The sequence below is a fragment of the Lepidochelys olivacea genome (genome assembly GCF_965140295.1).
Source record: "Lepidochelys olivacea isolate rLepOli2 genome assembly, chromosome: 11".
NCBI lineage: Eukaryota > Metazoa > Chordata > Testudines > Cheloniidae > Lepidochelys > Lepidochelys olivacea.
The window spans coordinates 45399158-45426721 of NC_140421.1; the positions used below are offsets into that span (position 1 = coordinate 45399158).

At 37.0% G+C, this 27564-nt stretch overlaps 1 protein-coding gene across 1 annotated transcript in view; it reads right to left on the minus strand.

Moving 5' to 3' along the window:
• The window catches only part of TTN (titin), a gene marked incomplete at its 5' end in the record, with an annotated part of 307317 nt that overhangs the window by 104211 nt on the left and 175542 nt on the right, over positions 1-27564 (minus strand). Inside the window, 33 exons of the mRNA XM_084642843.1 lie at positions 81-347; positions 450-716; positions 826-952; positions 1074-1213; positions 1309-1572; positions 1724-1990; positions 2100-2363; positions 2453-2579; positions 3087-3226; positions 3380-3655; positions 4470-4745; positions 4956-5351; positions 6171-6221; positions 10616-10696; positions 10971-11024; positions 11443-11523; positions 12115-12219; positions 13894-13974; positions 16235-16312; positions 17295-17390; positions 17812-17955; positions 18926-19033; positions 19213-19296; positions 19584-19688; positions 19972-20076; positions 20718-20801; positions 22109-22180; positions 22460-22543; positions 23590-23673; positions 24394-24477; positions 24816-24902; positions 25636-25716; positions 25974-26051. Of these exons, the coding sequence (XP_084498969.1) occupies positions 81-347; positions 450-716; positions 826-952; positions 1074-1213; positions 1309-1572; positions 1724-1990; positions 2100-2363; positions 2453-2579; positions 3087-3226; positions 3380-3655; positions 4470-4745; positions 4956-5351; positions 6171-6221; positions 10616-10696; positions 10971-11024; positions 11443-11523; positions 12115-12219; positions 13894-13974; positions 16235-16312; positions 17295-17390; positions 17812-17955; positions 18926-19033; positions 19213-19296; positions 19584-19688; positions 19972-20076; positions 20718-20801; positions 22109-22180; positions 22460-22543; positions 23590-23673; positions 24394-24477; positions 24816-24902; positions 25636-25716; positions 25974-26051 (4638 nt within the window). The remainder of the gene's footprint in view (positions 1-80; positions 348-449; positions 717-825; positions 953-1073; positions 1214-1308; positions 1573-1723; positions 1991-2099; positions 2364-2452; positions 2580-3086; positions 3227-3379; positions 3656-4469; positions 4746-4955; positions 5352-6170; positions 6222-10615; positions 10697-10970; positions 11025-11442; positions 11524-12114; positions 12220-13893; positions 13975-16234; positions 16313-17294; positions 17391-17811; positions 17956-18925; positions 19034-19212; positions 19297-19583; positions 19689-19971; positions 20077-20717; positions 20802-22108; positions 22181-22459; positions 22544-23589; positions 23674-24393; positions 24478-24815; positions 24903-25635; positions 25717-25973; positions 26052-27564) is intronic.

Sequence of the window (27564 nt, forward strand, 5' to 3'; positions counted from 1 at the left end):
CAATAGTGTGTTCTTTTTTTAGGAATATATAAAATATCCAACATGTGAATTCATACTGAATAAAAGTAAGATACACTTACCAATAACTGTGAGTTTAGCTTCAGAAGATTTGCTCATAGCTTCTGCTCTGATCTGAGAAGTGTCATCAATAGAGAGATCTTTAAAGGTGAGTGTATGGAATTTGCCATCGTCTTTCATTGAAACCACCTTACTGGTATGCAGTCGTTGGTCATTCTTGAACCAAGCAACAGGGATATTGTCATGAGACAGTTCTACAGTAAACTCTGCAGTCTCACGCTCCTTTGCTGTTACATCTTTGAGAGGAGTAATGAATTTCAGACGAATGCCTAAACAAACAATGTGTCTCATTAATGATTACATTTATGTAAAAAACAATTGAAAGACAATTATCAAGTGCATTATCCATAGAAGCATCAAGTCAAACAAACCTTCAATGATCAGCTTGGCACTTGTTCTTTTATCTTCAGCTTCAAACATATATTTAGCTTCATCCTCAAATGCAACTGTCTTAATTACCAGGGCATGTCTTGTGCCCTCTGAGATAATTTCAAACTTCTCATCACCCATGATCTCTTGTGTTCCTTTCAACCAACGGAAAGTCTTGGGTTCCCTAGACACCTCACATTCAAACTTTGCCTCATCCTTCTCAAAGACCTTGACATCACTGAGTGGAGTGATAAAGATGAGAGGTAATTCTGAAATCAGAGCAGATCATTACAAGTTCAGAGATGCATTTATGCTGGCTTTTTTATTGGTAGATTTAATAAGAAAGTTTTGTATGCACGGAGAATGTTGCCACTATACCTTTCACTTTCAGATTAGCTGCACTTTTAGCATTTGCAGCCTGGAAGGACACTTCTCCAGTCATATCCAGTTTGCAATTATAAAGGATAAGAACATGCTTCTTCCCATCTTCAATTATTTCACAGTTCTGGTTTGAAGGGGGAAATAAATATAATTTTTCTAAGCCATCATCCATCACAGGTTACGCTGGGGAATTTTTATTTTTAAAATTATACATTGTGATTTTAAAAATAATGAAAGAGCCTTACAGGTGAAGGTGTTAAAGTTTCTCCCTTTAACTTCCATAGGGGGTGGACATCGGGCTCAGAGATTTCAACCTCAAAACGAGCTGTTTCACCAACAAATACCTCCACTCCATACAGGGGGCGCTCCACTTTTATTATACGAGCTGGAAGCACAGAAACACAGGTCAACTTTGCTGTATTAAGCTATATGTTACAAGGTTTTCAGCTGGGGTCCAGTTGGGAAGGCGTGGCCACTTACGCTCAATGTGAACATTAGCTTTTGTCTTGTCAGTTCCACAGTCACACTCATAGTTGCCCTTATCACCATCTTCAATCTTCTTGATTTTTAGGATACGGCGCGTGCCCTCAGCCTTTATAGAGATTCTCTTGGAAGCTGTAAGCTCTTGGCCATCTTTGTACCATTTCACTGGTACATCTTTGCTAAGTTCGCACTCCAGAATGACATCATCTTTCTCTATAGCAGAGTAGTCTTGTAATTTCACGGTGAAGTATGGATCGGCCTCTACAAACGGCATGTTGGTTGTGAAACAGTTAGTAAACTTGAAATCAATATATAATTAAAGGCATATTGAAATGTAAAAAGTTATTAAAACAAATGTTTTGTCACTGTTCCTTTAAGAAATTGTTTATATTAAGTGGTGGTAATACTTTACCTAAGACTTGGAGCTTAGCACGAGTGTGCAAGCCCTTGACTTCAGCCTTTATCTCAGAGATATCATCAAGTGTTACTTCTCTCATTTCTAATTTGTGAGTCTTGCCTTCTGCATGAATCAGAACCGTTCTGCTTGTGTGGAGTTTTTTGTCATTTTTGAACCAGGTCACTAGCATATCTTCATGAGAAAGCTCGAACTCAAAGTGAGCCGTTTCCCCTTCTTTCACTGTTTGGTCTTTTAGAGGTGTGATGAACTTCAACCTGACACCTATAATGAAACATTGCTCATCAGTACCTTAACATTACGCTAGTGAAGTTCTAGAAGATGTGCTCTTTAATAATCTTCACATAGTCTCTGCTCATAATGAGATACTTACCTTCCACAAACAATCTTGCTGTACTCTTCTTCCCTTCCACTTCAGCAGTGTATTCTCCTTCATCATCAAACTCTGAATCATTGATTACAAGGATATGTTTCTTTCCATCTGCAATTATATCGAATTTGTCTCCAACTTTGATGATGTCAGTGCCCTTAGACCATATAACATTGGCTTCCCGGGTGAGAACACATTCAAATCGAGCCTGACGCTTCTCAGGAACAGTGACATCTTTCAGAGGCACAGCAAAGTCAAGTTCAATTTCTAGAAACAAAACAGAATTAATTTTTTTCAAGCACTCAATGTGAACTTGGACTAAGTGATACTATTCTCTATTTGCTAGTATAGTGTACCTTTCACTGTCAGGATGGCTGTAGTAAGCGCATTGAGTGCTTGGTAGAGGATTTCACCAGCCTGTTCCAACTTGACTTTGTGTAAAGTTAGGAAGCGTTTTCCTCCTTCAGCTTTGATTTCACAAGTCTGGAAAAATTACGTTTTTAGTAAGGAAACTGGTATTCTAAATACACAATATTGGACTCTGTTCATAAAAAAGAAACACTCCAAATCTTGTTTTACACACACAGGGAATAGTTGCCTGTTAGAGAACAGTATTGCTACCAAATCAAAATGATTTTACTCTAAAGGAAATCTTAAAGTAAAATAAAATACATTTCCTTAACGCTCAACTCCTATTTTTAACTTAGGCGCCACTCTAGCAATTTACATGGGCCTGGATATTTTTGTTGTGATATGAAGCCTTGCAAATTATTTTATGTTATTTGCTGTGAAACGTAGTTCCTTGAGGAGGACCACATTTTCAATCATCATAAAACTTAACCTCTCTAATTTCTGTGCCGGAGCACTGGATGACTGCAGAGATAAACAGACCAGCAAAAATTTTACAGTGTGACTAACATAAGTTTGTAGAACTTGCTCACAGTATTCTCATTTTAAATGAACTGCATTTTTAAATGGGAGGATGCTTACAGGTGAGGGCCTCAGGATTTCTCCTTTCAGTTTCCATTCTCCAGGAACATCTTCCTCAGAAATTTCTGTGTCGAAGTTTGCTGTTTGTTTCTCATAAACTGTAACATCCTCCAGCGGTTTAAGCAGCTCAACCTCACGCTCTGGAGATGCACAAACAAACATGTGTAACATAGTCAATGAAAGTTTTGATACAACTTTACAGCAGTTCAAGTTTTGAATATTCTTGTTTTGAAAGGGTTGAAAATACTGGCATATACAATAATTACATATAATGTTCAGAAAACCTTCCTTACCTCCAAGGGTCAGTTTAGCTGCATATCTGCGACCTTCAACTTCCACTGCATATTCACCAATATCTTCAGGTGCAGCATTCTTAATTTTGAGGTAAATGAGATTTCCTTCTTTCAAGATTTCTGTCTTTTCAGTTGGTTTAGCTGGAATTTCTTCATCTCCCTTGTACCATTTAAAATTTGGCGTCTCCTTGGCAAGATTGCAAACGAAAGTAGCTGTACCCTTTGGTTTCACATGCTGGTCTCTTATAGGTTTCACCAACCAGTCTCTTATCACTTCTGCATGAGAAAAAGTTAAATAAAAATTAGGGTTCGTAGGTTATTAATACATATAAGTGGGTTCATAAATGAGAGAAATAAGGGCTTCTGAAATTTAGTTTATTCCACTCTTTGAAAAGACAAAGCCTATAAAAAAAACGACTTGCCAGTTTATATTGGTTTATAACTTGCAATGAGCACACATGATTCACAGGAATCACTGCAATAATAGAAGTTGTCATATGCAACCAGAGTAGAACATTTCCCAAAGACTTGTTTGCAATTTATGGAGGGCAGATGGCTAGGAGTTTCTATATCAGGATTGCCAAAAAAACAAAGGCCCTCCAATAAATCATAGCAACTTAGCAGGGAGCTGAGAGCAATCCATACATTTGCCAAAATTATCTACTAATATTCAGCAGATAAAATCCCCCAAATGGGAGTCTACTTCTAACAATATTGATGAAATCTGGTTAATTCTGGCATAGTATTTTGAGCACTACTCCCCACTGATCCTGACTGGGAGTTCCACATGAGGATCAATATGACCCTAATCCTATAAATGGTAATTCTGATTCATCCCCCTTTGAGTAGCAGCTTTTCCTATAACTTCAGTGGGAGTTAGGCCCTAAAATACCAAGAGTGTACATTTCAAAATGTGTTAAACAAAGGTGAAGAATAATGAACCCATTACCTAAGGAATAAAAACACGGTGACCACCCTTTTGTGCTCCTTTTCAGGTACCAATCAAGTCAAACTTTCCTTATTTTAAAGCACCCCAAACATGCACACAAATTCAAAGGAGAGAAATTAGAGTTTTATTCTGATTGCTTACCTATTACTTGAACAACAGAGTCACATTTGAGGTCAGTATCTTCCACTGTCACAGCATAAGTGCCAGCATCAGTGTCATCTGCATTCATGATGGTGAGGGCTCGTTGCAAACCAATAATATTCAGAGCGTACTTTCCAGGCTTGTCTTTTATGATCTTTCCATCCTTCCTCCACACCACATCTCTCTCTTTGTTCAGCTCACAGCTCAGATAAAATGGCTGCCCTTTGACCACTGTGACTTGTTCCTCAAGAGTTTTCACAAAACGCACTGGTATTTCTGGGGGAAGAGGGAACCATATTTTGATGCATTTTATTTTTTATACAGCATAGAGACGCACTGCATACAGAATGAAAATATGAAATGATCAATGGAAATTACGACAATTACTGAAAACTCGCAATATACAAACATATTTAACGCTGTAAATTATAGCTATTCTTTAAGTTGCTGAAGAATCTAAAGCATATTCAGGGTGCAAGGAAATACCTTCAACAATGAGTTTAGCTGTCGAGGTCTTTTCTTTGTTTCCCAGACGTAGCACACAAGTGTACTCGCCGGAGTCTGAAAGCTGGACATCAATAATATGCAGCTTCCTGTCTTTGCCATCTGCAATAAACCTGTGCTTTGGGCTCTCTCGGATGTTATTTCCGTCTTTCATCCAGCTGGTACTTGCAGTAGAGGGAGAGATAAGAACCTCAAAGATTGCAGAAGAGCCAATAGATTCAGCTTCTTTCAGCACTATGTCCTTCATTTCTTTAACAAACTTGAGTGGCACAGCTTTAAGTTGGTAGGTGAATGGTGGCTCTTCAGGAGGTTTTTCACCACCACTGCCTGGCCTTAGTTTCCTCCTCTCCAGTTCTGCAGGGGATGGTGTCTTCTTGGCTATAAGTCAGATGTAGAGATGAATAAACTCATCCCAATTTAGAGTTTTGCTTGTTTGCATGCTGTAGCAACTGGGCTGAATGAGGTTCATGAGCCAGACGCTTAGTTGCCAATTTGACAAAATTTACAGTGATGCAATTAGAGCACAAAAACTGCACAATCAAGCCTAGATTAAAGAATTAGTCCACAATTCTACCTGGACCATGTTAAAAGCTGGGGTGCCGTGCAGTTTTTCATGCTCAAAGTCTCAACTGGGTTAAAGCATCCATTCACTTTTGTTATGTCTAAAACACCCATACTGAGATTTGATATGCCCTCCTTTACAGTTTTCCTCTTTGATTACAATGTATTCATAGTAAATCTTAATTTGCTTTGTCCAGAATGAGTCAGAACATAATCAGAATCGTAAGTCTATTTATTTAATCTGAATGGCAACATTTTAGAGATATTTTATTTAAAGTTTAATATTAATCTCTATTCTAAATTTGTCCATTGTTTGAGTCAAATATGATAATATAAGCAAGGTTAAGTTTCATATCTTGTGTTAGTGGCTGAATCAGATGGATTTTTAAAGATGATTTCATTAAAAATGTAACTTCAGAAATAGGAACAGCCATTCCTTTTAACAAATATTGTCTTGGCAAAAAAAAAAAAAGGCAGTTTAGATTAAACTTTAGCTAATCCTTGTCATTCTAAGTCATATTTGGGAAGTCTGCTGTCCAATAATTTACACCACAGAAAGCTGAAAGCATTCATTATAATTAGGATTTTACACATGCAAACTTTGCACTGTTTGTATTTTATGATCATTTCTCTTACCTTTAATAGGAGTTTTAACCTTGCCAGGTTCCTCTTTTGATGCTTTTGGCTCTGCAGTAAAACAGCAATAGTATTAGCAATGTATTAAGTCTCGGTAAGTAGATGTATGTATTAACATTAAGATAAAAATCTTTCTAATAGTGACATTTTCTCTTTCTTCTGTCTCCATACATACATATACTCATACAGCAAGGAGAAGGGTGTAAGCATATACATTTTTATACAACATATACTGTCAATAGTTAGATTGACATTGAATATTTTGAAATATAGCATCTAAAACTGCATATCCTGTGGTAGATATTAAAAAGTGGAGCTTAGGAACCCTCCCTTTATCAATATTTTGTTCTGCCAAAACTCTGTTATTTTTTAAGACTCGCTGTGAAGTAGCCATTCACTAACCCTAAGCTCCCAGTTATGGGTTTTTTAATTAAATATAATCAAAAAAGCTGTAAATGATAATAAAAATGATAATCATCAGTTTTGGGCAAAACAATGAAACTTTGTAAAATGATGATTTCTCAAAGGACAGTAGTGGAAGAAACTGCCACTTAGCATGCTAGAACCTGTCTTTCCTGTTCTAGTGAGGCACTACACAGAAGTGTAAGTCTAAATACCACTTAACAAGAGACATACATAAACTACTGCATGACTACCCAACCACCAATTGAAACGAAGGCCATGTCAAAAAAATCACAGCCCACACAAATGTCACTGCCTCCAAAGAACACTGATACCTTGACTATTGAGTACCAATAATAAAAAGCCATGTATGACCTACCCACCAGTAAATTGGGGTAGCAAAGCTCTCTTTTTCTACCTGTTTTGACAGCTTTTAAAAGGTAACACACATACTGTAAAAACCAAACCAAGAAATATATTAATCTATTCATGAAATACATGTTCAAAGGCAGAGGGCTATGCTCAAGAGTTAGGGATTATTTATCATAATTCATATGTGTTTCTGCTTCACTCTGCCATTCATGAACTATTGTTTGCAGTGTTGTTGTAGCCATGCTGGTCCCAGGATATGAGAGAGACAAGGCGGGTGAGGTAATATCTTTTATTAGACAGAAGTTGGTCTCCCCCACCTTGTCTCATTCATAAATTATGAGAGGTCGCCCCTCACTTTTCAAAATATTTCCCACATCACACTTCCTATTATCCTGCATTCTGTATATGTGTGTACAAAGACTGTTTTATATAGTTGAGCGATATGAAATGCAGGACACAGAATGCAAGAAATGATAAAAAAGAGGTGTACATATGAAAAATCTGTGTGAACCGCTCTGCAATTTTACAGTAACAACATATAGATGATTTAAACTACCATTTAAAAATAATGTAAAAATAATACAATGAACACAAAAGTATGTTCAGATGATACACACACAGGAAGACAAACTAGTGACAGATGTTTGAATGCCTATTCAGAGAATTGATGCATTAGATGGAGATACAAATAGTACTGAAGGATACAAGCAGACTGACAAATAAACACAAGCAGATAATGATGAGAAATGGTGTTTTCTTCCAAAGCTTATATGATGAGCTCTCTGAGGAGGAGTTTGGCAGCAGCCTTCTCACCTTTCCACCAGACATTCCACAGCTTCTTTCAGCTCCTCAAATTAATCCAATTGCCAGTCATCTTCTGAAACTCTACCATGCTCGTCGAGATCCAGTCCCCAGACTTCTTTCTCTTCTGTAATGGAGTGATAACTTTACCTAGGCTTTTGGAGACTGGGACATCTTCTTTGCTGGGCATTCTATTGCAAGACAGCTTTTGGTTCAAAGGCTTTGTTTTCTTCTCTGTTTTCTTGGTGACAGGAGTAAATTTTTTACTGCCACATTATGCTGCTATTTTATCTGACGTCTTCTACAACAGAGAATTCTCTTCCAGAAAGCTTGAGTTCCTCTATATTTAAAGGAGATTTATGTCTTTCAGTTTAAGATTTGCTCACTGTTTTTAAGAGCTAGGGTTTCTCTTTTGGGAGATAACTTTTTAATATCGTTTTTTGCCCTCATTCTTTGACATCTAACAGGACTTTCCTTTACTGATTCAGTTCCATCACTTTTTTCAAATTGGGCTATTTTGTCAAGGTCTCCTAAGGAAATCTCAGTGTCTCTGCCATTTCCCGGAATCACCATTTCGAATTCTTTTCCTACAGACAGCTTTTCAGGGGTTTTAGTCTGTATCTTTGTCTTTATCTAAGAAGGTCCTAGAAGGCGTTTTAACTTTCTTAACTGGCATAATCCTTTTTCCTGCTTGCCATTTAAAGTTATCTGTTCCATCACTGATACTTCTGAATCTCTCTCCTCATATGGGTTTCAGTGGACTCTCTTTAGCCTGCAAAATTTTTTCCTTCTATTTTCATTTCTGCATCCTGTGGCTTGAGAACTGAATCTGTAAAGAACTGCCTTTTTGTGGGAATCACCTCATCTTCAATGAATTTTCCAATGCCCCCATCATTTCTCACTACTACCCCAGTATCCTCAGAGGATTCCTGGGAACCTTATTCTGCCATTTTACAGTCAAGATTTTTGTTAATCTCTTCTTTTTGAAAGATATCTATTTTCTTTACTTGTTTGGTGGGAACCATGATTTCTTCAGCAGTAGGATAAATTCAGCTTTCTTGAAACTGAATTTCCCCACTTTCTGAGTTTTCTTGTTTATGTCATGAATTTACCCAAAGGGACTTTTTCAGACCTCTTCAGAGTAACATCTTTCTTCTCTCCCTCACTTGTTATCAGAGGTATTTCAGGTACTACTTCTTCAGTGGCTTCTGTAGTATCCATCACATAATCTTTTATGGCAATTTCTTCAGTTTGCAAACTTATTTTATCTTTTTGGAACATCTCTCTTCTTCTGAATCAAGATATCAGACTTTCTTGGGGCATCTTCAAGGAGAAAAATTAATGCACTTCCCTTTTTCTTTTTCATATGTAGGAATCTTTCCCCTTCTTTGGATGGAATGCTAGACTCTTCAGGGAATCTCTCATTTTCATCCATCCTATGAACCTCTAATTTAATTGTATTCTTCTTTTCTTCTCTGGTACTTCTTTCAATGTGTTCAGATGCTATATAAATGGGCTTTGGTTCCTCATGGGGTGTTCTTATTTTTAGCCTTTTCAAAGGCAACCTGACCTATTGCAGGCTCTCTCTCCTCATCTTTAACCGTAGGATTCTTCCTTGAAACTACAGTTATTACTTTTGGTTCAGCTTCTTGGGCAACCATCCCAAATTGTTTAAGAACCTCTGTCTCTTGTTTATCTTCCTCTGGTTTTAATATTCTATCAACTGTTTCATCTGAGATGTTTAGCTCAAATGCTTCTTCTGCTCAAATGTCCCTGCAGCTGCCTTGTGGCTCATACTATCTTTTACATGCATGTGTTTCTCATCGGTAGCAGACACTTTAAACACAGGGGATTTAATCTTGCCTTTTTCCACAGGTGGCATTTGACCTTTACAACACAGGGTCCTAGTTATCTCAAGATGGTGATGGGCAATGGAGTCTTTTGCCTTTAGGTTGCCAGTTCAAATCCAACCCACACTAGCAGTAGCTGAAAATTGTTATTCTGTGATGATGCCTGGCAACCTACGTGGAGTTTTTGAATAGCTGTCCACATCACCAAACCAATATCACAATGGACACTGATTGCATGCTTCACAAGTGTTCGAGGATTGAATAAAGAGAATTAACTGCACTCTCATTTTAGAATGGGTCCCCTCTGGGTCATGGTTGGGACACAAAGTGATGGGGAAGATTGTGCTGCTGCTGCTGCTTGTGCTATAGCCGTTCCATGGATGAAGCTCCTAACCTGTAAGGATGTCAGAAAGGGACAGACTATTCCGATGTGGCTGTACACAATGGGTCCCTGACTCTGGCTGAAGCCGCTGGATGCCACCCTATATGAATACTAAACAACAACAGTAGTGCCAGAGAGCTTCAGTGCTCTTGGCACCTTTGCCAGCACTCAGCAGATAGAAAACAAACTCCAAAACAGCGAACAAAACAACACCGTCATCCCTTCCCAATATGTACAACATAAATATATTTTTTGCAATACATATAACAGGCATACAACATATACAGATGAATGTCTGAACATACAGAACAAATATCAAGAAATTAACAGAATACATACATTTAATTAGACATGTTAAGTACGTCTCATCTCCCACACTGAAGAGCATAGACTAAACCCCAATTGTATAGCTTTGGGGCAGGAATTATCTTATTATGTGTGTGCGTCAGTGCCTAGTACAATGCGAGCCTGATCCCCCCCATGAGGCGGGGGAGGCTTTAAGTATCTGGGAAATAATAAATGATAAGATCCCACAGCCCTTAGGTGTCATGTTGTCTTCAGTGTGTATAGTCACGTGAGAAATGGCTGCAGGATGGTACTGCAAATTAGCAAACACTCTACAGAATCAATGTTAATACCTGCTTTCTTTCCAACCACTGGAGTTGTCACTGGAGCAGCAACAGGGGCTGGTTCTGCTGGTGGTTTGGGAGATTTTAGAGCTGTAGAAAGAATTAAAATGTATTAATTAATTGATTTTTTGTACATGTTTATTAAAACTTATTATGCAGCACTTTCTCAAGTGCCCTATAAAGCATACATTTACTAGATCCTCACTCACAACAAATATTCAGAAAATATCCTTCACTCCTGGTAGCATGAAAAGTTAGCTGAGATATTTGCTTAACACGCTTTTAACCGGAACCCACTCAATGGTAAAAGGCAAGATGTACAGGGAAATGTGTGTACAGTTATTCATGTTGAGAGGTCTCTTACCTACTGCGGGTTTTGGTTCAGGAAGTGGGATAGCTGCTGGCTTAGGTTCTGGCACTTTAAACACACAATAACCAATAGGTTAGTATAAATATTTTATAACCTTATTTAAAAATAGAGAAAAATCATAAAGGAGAAGTGCAAAATGTTAGTGAAACTTTAAAACACAGACAATTAATAGAAGACCGGCTTTTTAATTTTATTTTTTTAACTTGCAAAATACACTGATGAAAGACAGCAGGGGCAAACACATATACAGCAAGATGCAGAGATCTCAATGGAAGAGAGTTGAATTCTTTAAGCACTGAAGAACTAAAGAGGAAATAAGACCCAGAAGAATGCAAAGAGGCTAAAAAAGGACACTTTTTATGGCTGAATGATATTAATGAATTAGTTTAGCCTACATAAAACGGTGTTTACTTATGGATGCAGTTTAGTTGCAGGAATAAGGAAAAGAGAACCACACATTTGGTACCTTTCTCTGGTTCAGGCTCAGGTTTCTCCTCTTTTTTTGTGACAGGTGGTATCTCAATTTTCTTCTTGGGAACTTCTGGCTCTTTAAAAATATTATTTTTATTTTGGAATATATGTTTAAATTCCTTGACTACCCAGATACATTAACTGAAGTAATTTTAATATAACTAGAGTGGTTTAATATGACATTAGAAATTTAGTCAAGTTCTGTATATGTGATTAAGATTTTCAGTTGACCTTAGGTTTAAGGTACATATATATTGTTAGCAATCACACTTAGATAAAACTAGAAACAGAAAACAGACAGTAGGACATGCAGTTACAAGACCATAACTGAAAGGATAAGTGGATCAACCATGGTTTATGCTTTGTTACTTTTTAGTTTACATTATAAAACATTTTAAAAGTTCTCTTTTACATAAAATGAAGACTCAGAAAGAGAAATAGCCACCAAGGTTCACAATTCCAATCTGGACCTAGATTTTCCCAAAATTTGGGTATATTTTTAGTAGAAACTTAAACTCAGCATATTACAGGCGTGGAGGACATTTACACAATTCTGATCTTGAATCCAGGTTTAGATACTAAGCCGAATAAATTGCTAATCAGAAGTAGGATTTCGGTTTGGGTCTCTCCATAATCAGAAGCAAATGAATGTGATCTTGACTTGTACCTTCAGGTTTCTTTTTCTTTTCTACTGGTTTAGGTTCTGGTTTAGTTTCTACTTTTGGTTCTTTCTCTGGTTTCGGTTTTTCCTCTTCAGGTGTTTTTCTAGGAACTTTGAAAGAGAAATAATTTCAGTTTTTAAAGCCCTATCTGGATGAAGATGATGGTAATTAAGATAAAGATTTAATAATTATCTGAACAGAGAATATATATATGAAACACCCAGCATATTGTACAGGAATATAGCTTTTATGTCATTATTATGGTTATTATCATAAAGGCAATTTTACATTGTCACTTGGAGCAAAAAAAATGCTTTAATTTAAAGTGGTCCATCTGCTGGAAAATGTATATTTTAACATTCAGACTTAGAATAAAATTAGTTATTTAGATCATTTGAATTAAAAAGCCACTGAATTTACACAGAACTATAATCCAAGAATATTTTAGAACTCAATATAATAATGACGACTTGTAAGATCTTCAGTTTGAATAAATCTATACATCAAGTAAAACATCTGTTAATAATGAAATTACATATCAAGATAATTTTAGTCTTTCCCATAACAATGACATATTGGATCACAAATGTTTTATCAGTAACAGATAATTTATTTTTGGAGACATAAGAGAGAAGCTTTTAGGAATCCTTCATGACATTTCTGGTATTCTGAATATATAATAGATTCACCAACTGAAAGCCACACTACCAGTTAATTTTCAACATTTTTTGGTGAAGTACCTAAACTACCCTGTAAATGCTTACTGTACTTGATAATTTGAATTACGGTATTAATGCCAACATTTCTTGTGAGCACAAAAATGATGTATTATGAGTTATTTTTAAATGATGAATTAGAGTGGATAATTATGCACTAACACCTGAAATTACAAATGAATTTCAGGGCCAAAATGGTAGATTCTGGACCAAACTCCAATTTACTTCAAAAAGAGCAGGTTTGAGCTATTTTGTTGTTACCTTTTGCAAGGTAAATTGTATATCTTATAGATCATTTTTAGTCTACTCGTTTTTAGTCTACCATAAGTAAAAATATCTCTTATAATCATTACCTAAAGAGCTAGAGACTTTTAAAAAAGAATTATACATCTGAAATTCCACTTTGATTTCAGTTAATATAAAACAGCAGGAAAGATAATTCAGTGGAGCTATTGGTTCCCCTCTGTATAGCATGCTAAAAAGCAAATGAGTGCATTGGGAAAGCTCCAGTCTTTGCATGAAAGGAGTGGCCAGTGCTGCCTGCCCTTCTGAGACCATGGAATGACCCCAATATGAACTCTGCATGGTCAGATATTCACAGGACTGGAAAAGAGTGCCAGACTGGAATAGGAAATAATTGATCAGGCCAGCTTCCCTCCAACACAGTGGATATCCAAGCAGAAGTCCCATTGGGGAAGGCCAATCAGTCATTGGTTGCTAGGTAGCCACCCACAACATGGCTCCTGAATTAGTGCTACTGTCAAGATGGAGGGAATGGGGTCCAGAGAACAGCATGAAGAGGAAGAGTCTCCCAGGGGATGTCCTGATATTCTCAGTGTTTTGCTCTGCTTTCCCTGTAGATCCTTTGGATCTACTGGATTTTCAACCTCTTCCTCCTGCATGCACCCACAAACTCCTTCACCAGGAAATGAGCCTCAGGCAGCATTTAGCTCATGTAATTTCTCATATAAGTTTCTCTGGGAGGGCATAATGCAGTCCTAGCGCAGTGTTCCTTTGGAATACTTAGGGAATGGATTTGTGTGCTTATATCATGACCAATTACTGTACCTTTTTTAAGAACAACTTCTTCCTTTGGTGGAGGGGTAACTTCAGGAAGTATTCTGCGGCCTTTCTTTTCAACTCCGGGCACTTAAAAGAACATCATTTCAAAATAAGTTCATAGCAGTAATAGCAGCCATCCAAATACACAAACCAAATGCTGCTTTACAATAGAACATTCAAAACAGAAGATAAAACAACTGAAATGGATGCAGATTGTTTTACTTAATCTTTTTTCCTGGAATATCTGTATATGCTTGTTTTACGGATCCAAGACTAGTAAGAGATTTTCACAAAAATAACAAAATAAATGTACGAGTCTGAGAAACCCACAAAAGCTAAGAAATTCAAAGTTAAGGGTTAAAGGTAAAATTCTTCTCTCTGTCAACACCGTGGATCTCATCCCTGATATTCTACACTCCCTACAATTGCAGGTCCTACTTACCTATCTACCTGGACTGTCTGTCTATGGTATTTTTATAAGATGCCTGCCACCTTAATTTCTAAGCTCTGAATAAATTTAGGAGGAAGAAAAAGAGCCCAATTTTTTTTTCTCTCACGCTCTCTTGCAGAGATTTCACTTTTGGCACTGTACCTTTTAATTTCTGTTTCACTAACTTCTTCATTTTTGTGTAGTCCCCCTTTCTGAAATTAAATGCTATGGTGTTGGGCAGCTGTATGGTTTTCCCTGCCACAAGGATGTCAAATTTAATTATATTATGGTCACTATTACCAAGTGGTCCAGCTATATTCAGATCTTGGACCAGATCCTGTGCTCCACTTAGGACTAAGTCAAGAATTGCCTCTTCTCTTGTGGATTACAGGACTAGCTGCTCCAAGCAGCAGTCATTTAAGGTGTCAAGAAACTTTATCTCTGCATCCTGCACTGAGGTGACATGTACCCAGCCAATATAGGGATGTTGAAATCCCCCATTATTATTGATTTTTTTATTTTTATATCCTCTTTAATCTCCTTAAGCATTTCACAGTCATCATCATCATCCTGGTCAGTAATATATCACTATTTTTATTACCAGAGCATGGAATCACTATCCATAGAGATTCTATGGTACAGTTCGGTTCATTTAAGATTTTACTTCATTTGATTCTAACTTTATTTCCCATATAGTGCCACTCCCCCACCAGCACGACATGTTCAGTCCTTCTGATATATTTGTACCCTGGTATTACTGTGTTCCATTGATTATCTTCATTTCACCAAGTTTGTGTGATGCCTATTATCTCAATATTCTCATTTAATATGAGGCACTCTAGTTCATCCATCTTATTACTTAGACTTCTAGCATTTATATATAAGCACTTTAAAAACGTGTCACTTTTTAGCTGTCTGCCATTACATGACGTAATTTAATGGGACTCTTTTTCATTTGACTGTTTCTCATCAGAGCCTACCCGCATTTTATCATCTTCCACCCTCTCCTCCTTACTAGGACATCTTCATTAAAAGATCCTCCCCTAAGGGATGTCTGTGTCTGAAACACATGCTCCTCTGCACCTGTTGGCTTTCCCCCAGCCCTTAGTTTAAAAACTGTTCTACGACCTTTTTAATTTTAAGTGCCAGCAATCTGGTTCCATTTTGGCTTAGGTGGAACCCATCCTTCCTGTATAGGCTCCCCCTTTCCCAAAAGTTTCCCCAGTTCCTAATAAATCTAAACCCTTCCTCCCTACCATTGTCTCATCCACGCATTGAGAACCTGCAGTTCTGCCTGTCTAACTGGCCCTGCGTGTGGAACTGGAAGCATTTCAGAGAATGCTACCATGGAGATCCTAGACTTCAATCTCTTACATAGTAGCCTAAATTTGGCCTCCAGAACCTCTCTCTTACCCTTCCCTATGTCGTTGTACCATGACCACCGGCTCCTCCCCAGCACTACACATAAGTCTATCTAGAAGTCTCAAGAGATCTGCAACCTTCACACCAGGCAGGCAAGTCATTGTACGGTTCTCCTGGTCATCGCAAACACAGCTATCTATGTTTCTTATTTATTTCAACTGCAGTAGAGCTTTATACCTCAAATAGAGTAGTGTGGATCCCCATAATTAATCCCACTTTAATATCCTTCCCTAACACAGCTATCTAGCACATCCACCAGCTCCTGAATTTCAGAGTGGGAAAGGAAGGTGCAATTAAATCTAGCAAAACGAAAGACATTGAACACAGAACAACAAAGACAGATGACATCTGGACAACATCTTCCAAACATTTAAAAGAGAAGTTCTTAGGAGCGTACTACAGAAGATGAATTTCAAGAACTACAATCTAGTGCCCACCAGAGACAGGAATGAGAAAATATGATTCCCCTCCCTCTCCGACCCGTATACTAGATACCTTTAGCAGGGGTGAGCTCCACTTTCTCTGGAGCCTCAACAGGTTTTTCAGGCACAACTTTCTTCCTTGGTGTGGGAGCTTTAAAGAAGATGACAGTTTGATTTTTACTACCTACATCCTTAGAATGAAACTAATTTAAAATGAGAAAAAGAAAAAATCCTTGTGCTAAAACCCACCAAACACCCCACCACCAAATAACTGATTAACACTAGCAACATAACAAAAGAAAACAATGGACACAAACTACAGAGTTCTTTCTAAGCAGCTGTTCCAAAGGTGTAATGGGATCTTTAATGACCACATTTGTATAACAGCTCCAGCAACATACTACCCTCGAGAACCATGGTGGGGATAAGAACATAAGAACAGCTATACTGGGTCAGACCAAAGGTCCGTCTAGCCCAGTATCCTGTCTTCTCACAGCAGCCAATGCCAGGTGCCCCAGAGGGAATGAACAGGACAGGTAATCACCAAGTGTCGCCCATTCCCAGCTTCTGGCAAACAGAGGCTAGGGACACCATCCCTGCCCATCCTGGCAAATAGCCATGGATGGACCTATTCTCCATGAATTTATCTAATTCTTTTTTGAATCCTGTTAGTGTCTTGGCCTTCACAACATCCTATGGCAGAGTTCCAGAGGTTGACTGTGTGTTCTGTGAAAAAATACTTCCTTTTGTTTGTTTTAAACCTGCTGCCTACTAATTTCCTTTGGTGACCCCTTTTTTTCAGTGTGAAATAATGTACAAATATGTTATCATATTGTGCTAAGATCTTTTTCAAAGATTAGAACAATTTAAAATAAAGCAACTTTTTCATAAATTTCTTCATTTTAACTGAAAACCACACAAACTGACTGGACAGATATTTCTGAAAGCTAATAACAGATAAACAATTAGTAAGGAACATCATTAGACTGAAAACAACAGAAACAAGCCCTGAGTTAGGCTAAAAGTAATATATTAAAAAGCCCACTTTTCAAGAGGAGCAAATTATAATTAAAATGCGTTATATTGAAGCATTCAGTAAAACTGTTAATACTGATTTCAGTAGCTTCTTATACCTTTCAGTTGAACTTTTTCCATCTTAAATTCCTCTTTTGGTGGAATAGGTACCCGTGGCTTTGGTTTTTCAGGAATCTTCTTTTCAGGTTCTGGCTCTTGAAATAATATTGTGGCAGATTTAGAATACGTCTACTATCATAAAGTCATATGAAGAACATATAATGTACCAAAACCTCCATTCTGCTTCCATGGCAAAACTCTCATTGATTTAAATGGAAGCATAAAAAGCCCTAAATAAATGTTTGTTGCTTGCACATAACGTGAATGTCCAGTATGAATTATAAAAGCACACTACTAACACGGGAACAAAAATACATGAGGAAAACTGAATAACGGGAAGACTATTATAATTAAATTACAATGAATTGAGAATTTAGAACATATTCACACATACAACAACACAAGGAGAAAAACTGGGACTTAATACAAATACAACATGGTTGTGGAGAACTATGAAGCAAGATGTGCACAATTTTGAAACGAAGGTGTGCATTTGACTATGGCTACTGTATATACCTTTGGATGGTAAAACCTCTTCTACTACAGAGAGCTCTTCTTCTGCTGGAGAGAGCTCTTCTTCTGCTGGAGAGAGCTCTTCTATTTCTGAAATAGAAGCAGGTTCTGGTTCTTCAGGTTCAATCTTCATGGTGACTTCAGGGACTTTAGAGAATATTGACAACTAGTATAAGACTACCGTTTAAGACTCGGTCATATGAAGAATTATACAAATATCACAAAGATACATACGGCAGGAAAACTACTTCAACATACGCATTCACAGAGATACAGACACACGCACTTCAAACTAAGTACATGTACAATATTTGTTCCATGGTTAATTTGGCTGTTTATACATTTCTTTTTAAATTACTGGTGCATTCATGTCTTAGTGAATGATCTGTGTGGGAGGGAAGATTTTGATCTCTAAATAATCTGGGATGAGTTATGGCTCTCAGAAGAATTTTGGTGCACATTTCTGCTTCTGAGTAGCAGCCGTGTTAGTCTGTATCCACAAAAAGAAAAGGAGTACTTGTGGCACCTTAGAGACTAACAAATTTTAAATTTGTTAGTCTCTAAGGTGCCACAAGTACTCCTTTTCTTATTTCTGCTTCTGTATAGTGACAGTTTTATGTAACATTACATTGGCAGGTGATTTGTTGTTGTCGTCACTGGAAAAAAATGAAGAATTCTGAACTAGATAGGACACAAGAGCAAGAAATAACGTCATGTTTGCAAGACAAAGAAATAACAAAAATGAGAATTGGAATGCTGCCAGCATACAATGTTGTTAATGATAGTTTTTATGAATGGATAGATTGCATCTTTATTGGGGGGGACCTTCTTTCTTAGCCATCATTAAGAATGCTATTTCTTCAACAACAACTTCCTTAGGTACATTTGCCACTTGAAAAATATTTAGTAATTTTTATTATGACTGATATTTCACTGTGACAAATGCAACTATCACAGCTGATACAGAAAATGCACAGAACATGTTTACTTCAAATTGCACAGAGTACAATTTACAAATCTCATAACATATTTTGTTCTATCCTTTTTCTGTTAAATGCACTGCTCAAGAGAACAAGACAGATTCCTCTTCATGATGATGTCGATTATTACCATGTACCTGTAGATGGTGCAGGCTCTGGCATTTTAAGTACAGCAACAGATATTTTCTCTTCTGGGGCAGATTCCTTTGGCACATCAGGCACTTTAAAGGTATTAGTATCTTTTACTTGCATGAATATTAAGGATATGAACAAAACATTAAAAATATATGAATGAAACATAGGACACTGGGATATCAAACATTCAGATATTATAGTCTCTCTCTCTCTCTGTAACTAACACACACACACGTATAATTTACATGACAAAGATTCTTCTTTATGAAGATGTCAGTGATGACAGTACCTTTAGCAGGTGCAGGTTCTGTTTTTTTAGGCACAGCAACAGGTACTTTCTCTTCTGGGACAGCTTTCTTGGGCACCTCAGGCACTTTAAAGATATTAGTTCTGTTTACTTTTATGATTGTTAAAGATGTGTATGAAACATTAAGGAGAAATATTACACAAAAGTCATGGATATCAAAATGCATTTACGATGTAACATTCAAACACTGATTAGCTACTTACACAACAAACTTTCATACACACTACAGTTCACATGAAGATGACACTTTACATACCTCAGACAGCTGATAACAGACAGGAAAAAGTATGTTAAAATGCTGTTTGAGAAGAAGATGAAGAAGAAGAAGAAAAGGTTCTATTACTGATCTGTACCTTTTGCTGGCGGAGGTGCTGGTTTCTTCGGCACAGCAGTAGGTTTTGGTTTTTTAGGCACAGGTACTTTCTCTTCTGGGACAGCTTTCTTGGGCACCTCAGGCACTTTAAAGATATTGGGTCTGTTTACTTACATGACTATCAAGAATATGTACAAAACATGAAAGAGAATGATGAAACAGAGGACACTGAGACATTAATGATGGCCTCAATGTTCAGATACTATAGAGCCTCTCTCTCTCTCTCACACACACACACATTCTGTATCAATTACACAATGAGTACAAAGTCCATAACTGAAAAAAGGACAGGACACAATATATTAAAGAATGTTCAAGAAAAGAGGACAAAGATTCTTCCTCATGATGACGTCGACGATGACATGTACCTTTAGCTGGCAGAGGTGCTGGTTTCTTCCGCACACCGATAGGTTCTGTTTTTTTAGGCACAGGCACTTTTTCTTCTGGGACAGTTTCCCTGGGCGTCTCAGGCACTTTAAAGACAATATTTCTGTTTACTTTTATAATTGTTAAAGATGTGTACAAAACAGTAAGAAGAACAAATAAACAAAAGTCATGAATATCAAAATGTATTTAAGAAGCAACATTCAAATACTGATTAGTCACTTAACATAACACACACTTACACACAGTACAGTTCACATGATGAATACACTTTACATATCTCAGATAGCTGATCACAGAAAGGAAAAAAGGTGTTAAAATACTGTTCAAGAAGAAAAAAGTAGTAATACTGATCTATCTGTACTTTTAGCTGGTGGAGGTTCTGTTTTATTAGGCGCAGTAATCAGTTCTCTCTCTTCTGGGGCAGCTCTTTCCAGTATCTCAGGTATTTTAAAGATATTAGTTTGCTTTGTATTAGAGTATTCAACATATGTACAAAACATTAAGAACAATGAAACATAGAAGATGAGATATCAAAAACATTAGAGATTCAATATTCAAACTTTGATTAGTCACTCACACTCTGACACTCAGTACGATCTACTCAATGAGTACAATTTCCAAATCTCAGATAGGAGAAAATGTCAGTGTTAAAATTAATATGTTAACATAATGCTCAAGAAAATAAGACTAAGATTTTCTTCATGATGACATTGAGGATGACATGTACCTTTAGCTGGGGAAGGTTCTGGTTTTTTAGGCACAGCAATAGGCATTTTCTCTTCTGGGACAGTTTTCTTGGACACCTCAGGCACTTTAAAGATATGAGGATCTTTTACTTTTATGAATGTTAAAGTTGTGTATTTTGCAGAGAAGACAAACAATGAAACATAAAATATGGACATATCCAATACATTAATGAGGTCATGTTCAAACAAGGAGTCTCTCTTTCTTTCTCTCTCTCTCTGTCTCACACACATGGTACAACAAGGGTGTCAAAGGCATTTTGTGAAAAAGCTGAACTGCATTTTTAATTATGATACCTCTGTCTGGGTATGAATTAAGGTACATCTACCCAGTCTATGCACAGCAGTACTCAGATTGGAAGGGACTGCTCAAATATCAATCGTGAAATCTGACCTTTATGCTGTAAATAAACTTTAGTTATCAGCATTCACTGCGCACTAATCTGTCTACACATTCCACATGGGAGTGGGGGAATAGAGGACATTCTACACTCCCTTATTTCTGCCCTTTCTTTCTATTCCTTCTATATCTATCTCTGTCTCATTCTTTTCTTGTCTTTGGATGTCTCCTCTTTTCTTCCCACTGCATTTCCTTCCCTGTATAAACTTCCAGTTTCATTGCTATCTGTTAGACTTCACTATCACCCTTTCCTCATTACATCCATTAAAATGAAAATTGCTACATTAATGTGTCATCATTATGCTTTAGAATTAATGCCGAGAGACTTCAACTGTGTATGTGTGTGTGCAGAGGGAGCAGGAGAGGAGAAGGAGTTAATACCTCTCAGATACATTGCTTCAGGCTATCAGCAGACTCACAAAGAGAGCACAGCAGAAGTTAAGGGCATGTCTACATTTCCCTGCAGTTTGGACTAGGGGGAGTGGGTCGCAGTGCAGACCAAAGTGCTGCACTGTAACTCCCCTGTGTGGACACTGCAGACGTGGACTTAAAAGTCTTGAGTTCACATAGTGCAAACTCAGGACCTTTAAGTTTGCGCCTGCAGCTTCAATACCGGGGAGTTACAGCTCAGAACTTTGGTACATACTTCTACTCTTATCCCCTAGTCTGAACTGTGGGGCAGTGTAGACACACCCTTAAACTGAGTTCAAATTTGGCAAGTTTTTCTCATAACAATATTTTCACTTTTTAAAAACACAAAATCTTAGATTCTGGGCAATCTGAATACGTGAAGCAGACCAGAAAAATATTTCCTGTGACCAGATACAGTAAATGGAGCATGTATTTGACACCCCAGCCGTACAATTCAAACAAGTAGAATTTTCAAATCTCCGGTGGCAGAAAATGGACAGGAAAAAGTATGTGAAAAGTAATGATGGTCAAGAAAATGAGACAAAGATTTTTGATGACCTGTACCTTTCGCTGGCGGAAGTTCTGTTTTTAGAGGGACTTCCTCTTCTGGGACAGTTGTCTCAGGCATCTCAGGTACTTTAAAGATATTAGTTTGTTTCATTTTACAGTTATCAAAATGTGTGCAAAACATTAAGAAGAATGAAACACAGAAGACAGAGATATTAAAAACATTGATGATGCAATATTCAGGCTTTGATTACTCATTCACACTCTTATACTAAACACTGTTTGTTCAGTGAGTACACTTTACAGATCTCAGATAGGAAAAAGTGGACTAGACAAAAATGTTAAGATAAAGCTAAAGAAAATAAGACAAAGATTCTTCTTTAAGATGATATCCATGATAACATGTACCTCTAGCTGGTGGAGGTTCTGGTATTTTTGGTACAGCAACAGGTACTTTCTCTTCTGGGACAGCTTTCTTGGGCACCTCAGGCACTTTAAAGATATTAGTAACTTTTACTTTTATGAACGTCAAAGTTGTTTATAAAACAATAAGATGAATAATGAAACAAAACAAGGATGTATTCAAGACATTAACAAGTTCATATTCAAACCACATTTAGTCTCTCTCTCTCTTTCTCTCTCTCTCGCATACACACACACGCACACAGAGCATAGCAAGGGTATCAAACACATTGTGTGAGGAAGCTAAATTCCATTTTTATTTCTGATCCCTATGTCAAGGTACAAATGTAAGAATTTAGGCCTCTCTCTACACAATGGGTAACTCCCAAATGGAGGATGAACACAGATCAGTCATGGAATCTGACCTTTATGTCGTAACTAAATTCTTAATTATAATTATTCAGAGTTTTTTCAGTACTCTGTATTTACATTCAGAATCACATGGGGGAAAATAAACTCCCCTTTAGGATTATCACTATTTCTACCCTTTGTTTCTATTCTGTTCATGTCCCTCTACCATTGTTTTGGTGAGACTCCTCTTTTCTTCCACCTGTAATTCCTTTCCTGCATTGCCTTCCCTATTCATTGGGCTTCCCTCTCACCCCATTCCTCATTTCATCTGCTACAATGACCCCTGATTAAATAATTAATTATTTTATTAAATAGCTACCATTGGGTTTTGGTCTTAATGCTCAAGTCAATGGAGGATAGGGAGGACAGAGTTGTTTACATCTCTCTGATCTATTACTTTAGACTGCCAGCAGACTCAGAAAGACAGCACTGCATTAGTTTACATTGGGTTCAGATTTAGAAAGTTTTCTGCACAATCATAAGGTTTTTTAAAAATATCAGGCCTTGAGTGTTTTGAATATGTAAACAATCGTGACAAAAAATATCAAATGGCTAGATATATTCAGTGGACTGGATGTTTGACACCCCTGGATTACATCTCACACACTGAGTAGAATCAACAAATCTCAGATATTAGAAAATGGACTGGACAGTCAGCTAAAAATTAGGTTTACGAGGACAAGACTAATGCTCTTCCTTATGACGATATCGCTGAGCACTTGTACCTTTGGCTGGTGGAGGTTCTGTTTTTTTAGGTACAGCAACTGGTACTTTCTCTTCTGGGACCCCTTTCCTGGGCACCTCAGGCACTTTAAAGATATTAGTGTCTATTATTTGTATGAATTTCAAAGATATGTTTGAAATTTTAAGAACATTAAGGAAACATAAAACTCAGGGACATCAAAAACATCGATGATGTCAGATCTAAGCATCAATTTCTCTTTCATTTCCTCCATGAAATTTCCCCTGTGCATTGGTCTTCTTCTGGAGCTCTGTGCGTGGCTGAATTTCATCCTCTTTCTATTCCCACCCCCAACACATACCACAGCTTACACAACAAGAACAATTTACATATCTCATAGCAGAAAGAGAACTGTATGTTCAAACAGTACTCCAGAAAATAAGAAAGATTATTTATGATTTCATCAGTGATGACATGTACCTTTAGCTGGTGGAGGTTCCGGTTTCTCAGGCTCTTCAACTGGTACTTTGTCTTCAATAACAACTTCCTTTGGCACCTCAGGCACTTTAAAATATTAATATTAATACCTTTCACTATGAGAAATTTCACAAATACGTTCAAAGTATTAAGAACAGAAAAACATAAAACACAGAGAGCTCAACAATGTTAAAGAACCTACCATATTCCACAATCAGTTTGTCTCACTTACATATAATAAGTAGGTTTTACAAATCTCAGCCAACAGCAAGAGACCAGAGAAAGGTCTTTGCTGTTGTCTTTAAATAATGTTCAGAAGAAAAAGACTATGATTTCCTGCTATTGTTTTTTTTTCCCATAATGACAGTACCTTTAGCTGGTGGAGGTTCTGGTTTTTTAGGCACTGCAACTGGTATTTTCTCCTCTGGAACCACTTTCTTTGGTACCTCAGGCACTTTAAAAATATTAATTTATTTTTCTGTTAAGAATGTCAAGTATACATACAAAGAGTTAAGAACAGAAAAGCTGCAATAAGAACACGAAACAGCATCAATGATGCCTGGCTTAAAAGTCTGATCTTACAGTACACATAGTACATGTTACACTACTTTACTCCACTGTTGAATGAGAATGATTTAAGTATAAAGAGGAGATGAGAATTCCCCCAAAACAAAAGGTAGAAAATTGCAGATTACAGTGGGGAAAAAGATGGCTCAAAATTAATATTTAAAAAGTTACAACAGAAGGAACAAGATAAATTCTTTCCATGATTTTATCATTGACAACGTGTACCTTTAGCTGGTGGAGCTTCTGGTTTTTTAGGCACAGCAACTGGTACTTTTTTCTCTTCGGGGACAGCTTTCTTGGGCACCTCAGGCACTTTAAAGAAAGAATATTTGTTTTGGTTATTATAAGGAATTTTACAGATACATATAAAATGTTAAAATTAAGAAGAAAACACAAATTATGGAGATCATCAACGAAGCCATCAGTTTGACACACATTTATTGGCATTATCCTCCCTTCCACTAATATAAGCATTTTTCACTGTTATACCCTGTACTCTTCAGTACTTGCTGGATTGTCTTCTCTTTCTTGGTTAAATTATTCTGTCATTTTAGATTGCCATTTGGCTATGGCTGACATTGTCCATTCCACATATCTGCCCTTTCCCCCTAACATTTCTTATCTCCACAACTTCTTTCCATCCACACATTGTGGGCCTCATCCTACCCCGACTGAAGCCACTTGGGCCTCGGTCATTCAGCATGTGCCTTGAGATTCTTTAAATCCTCTTTTGATCTGACCCTCTACTTAACATCAGAATTTCAGAAACAGTCGTCAGAGTCTTCCTGGAAACTTCTAATGTTTCTAATGCCTCAAGTTCCACCCTCTTGCCTATTTTGTTCAGCAAATATCCTTAACAACCATTAACACTGATGAGAGGTTTTTTTAAACAACAAAGAGATTAGAGCCCTCAAATGAATAGGTTTCTCACAATAAAAAATAAATAAGGCATGGTGATGCTTACTTAACATATAACATTTGCAAGAACATGGCAAAGGTCATTTTCTTCCCCACCCCCTGTTGTTTTAGCTGTGATGAGATGTACCTTTGGCTGGCGGAGCTTCTGGTTTTTTAGGCACAGCAATGGGTACTTTCTCTTTTGGGACTTCCTTGGGCATCTCAGGCACTTTAAAGAAACAGCATTACTTTCTGTTACATTTCAAAATTTCCAGGGTATGCAAATTATTACGAACAAAAAGAGCAATCATAAAAGCATATCAGGAACATTAGCAGTGTCAAAGAGTGATTTGTTATACACATATGCAGCGTGTTACTTCTATTTAAGAAATCTTTAAATGAGAAAGAAAAAAAAACCCAGCAACCATTAATTTCCAAGAGAAGAAGATATTTTTTCTTTATAACATCCCCACTGTTAATATGTACCTTTAGCTGGTGGAGGTTCTGGCTTTTTAGCAACTGGTATTTTCTCTTCTGGGACAGCTTTCTTGGGCACCTCAGGCACTTTAAAGATATTAGTGTCTTTTACTTTTACGAATTCCAAAGATACATATAAAATATTGTGAACAGAAAAGTAACAAAAAACAAGTGGACATGAAAGAACATTAAAGATGCTAAATATAAATACCAGTTGTTAACACAAACATTCTGTACAAATTACAAAGAGATGTTTTCATCACAAAATTTTCATTGGCCCATCATTCTTCTCGCCAAGGCCTGGTTGCCAGAGCTATTCACAGGAACTTCAGTTGTTCTTAGTTAGCCAGTTCGTGGCACACCATCCAAATTGGCAACTCCAGAGACTCTCAATTGACTGGAGGAATCATAGCAACTGGCCCAAGGGTCTTCTGTTGCTCCCATGCAAATCAATAACCAAATATCCACTAATATCAATATGAGCATTATCAAATGGGAACTTTGCAATATTATGATCTGCTGGTTGTGGATGGATTTGATGGACCTTGTGAAGGTATTTACAATGACTGTTGTTGGGGTACCATTAAAAACAACTAAATAGCAAATCCGTAAAATTGAGGCACCCCTTGAAATACAACACAGGAAAATTTGTAATGAAGTTTTTGAGTTATGAGTCACAAACAAAACTGGACTCTAGATGAAAAAGGCCTTTGAAAATACATGTTTAAAAAAAGATAAGAAATGCTGACATTAAAGAATCATTGTGTTTTCCATAACTCCCCCGACTTAATAGATTAAGTTCAGGGGACGATAACATACATGTTCTGACATGATACTGAAATATAAAAATGAAGAATTGTTAAATGGTAAGATTAAAAGATTTATTTGCTATATTAGAATGATTTGTAATTAAGGATAGTGAATGAGTATAGATAAGATGACAAACACTTAGCACAACACCTTGCTTGTCATAAATGGGGTTTTGCCAATTACTGTTTTACATAGAATTTCTGATTTGTTTAAAATGATATTATTGCTGGCACAATAAATAATATGTTTTGTTGGAAGATATAAATCAGAGGTACACAAACATGCAATGATAAATAAAAACATCCTTCTTCTGGTAAGGCTAGGAACAGGGTGACACAGAACCACATGACCTAGAAATTACAAAACCAGCAGAAAAAATGCAGAAGTTGGGTAATTGAAGCTTGGGCATGAGTAACATATGATTTACATAAAAAAATAAAGGGTTTATGTGGTAAAAGCCAATTGGATAAAGGTTAAATAATCTGGAATGTGGAAATGTATAAAAAAAACTCAAGGGAACAAGCCTGAAATTGGAGAAACACTGGACCAGAAACTGAAAAACAGGAATGAATGACGAGACCAGGAGATCAGCGGAGGTGACAACCATGATGGAAGGGGAAGAACTTCCTAGTGCTCCGGAATGTGGTAACTTGGGCCACTACTAATTCTGTCTTGTCTGTTATTGTCTGGCATAAACATATGTTCAGACACTATAAGTGACAATAATTCTATCTAAAATTGTACAAATAAAGGAAAAAAATTGATTAAGCCTAAACTGACTTGTGACTCA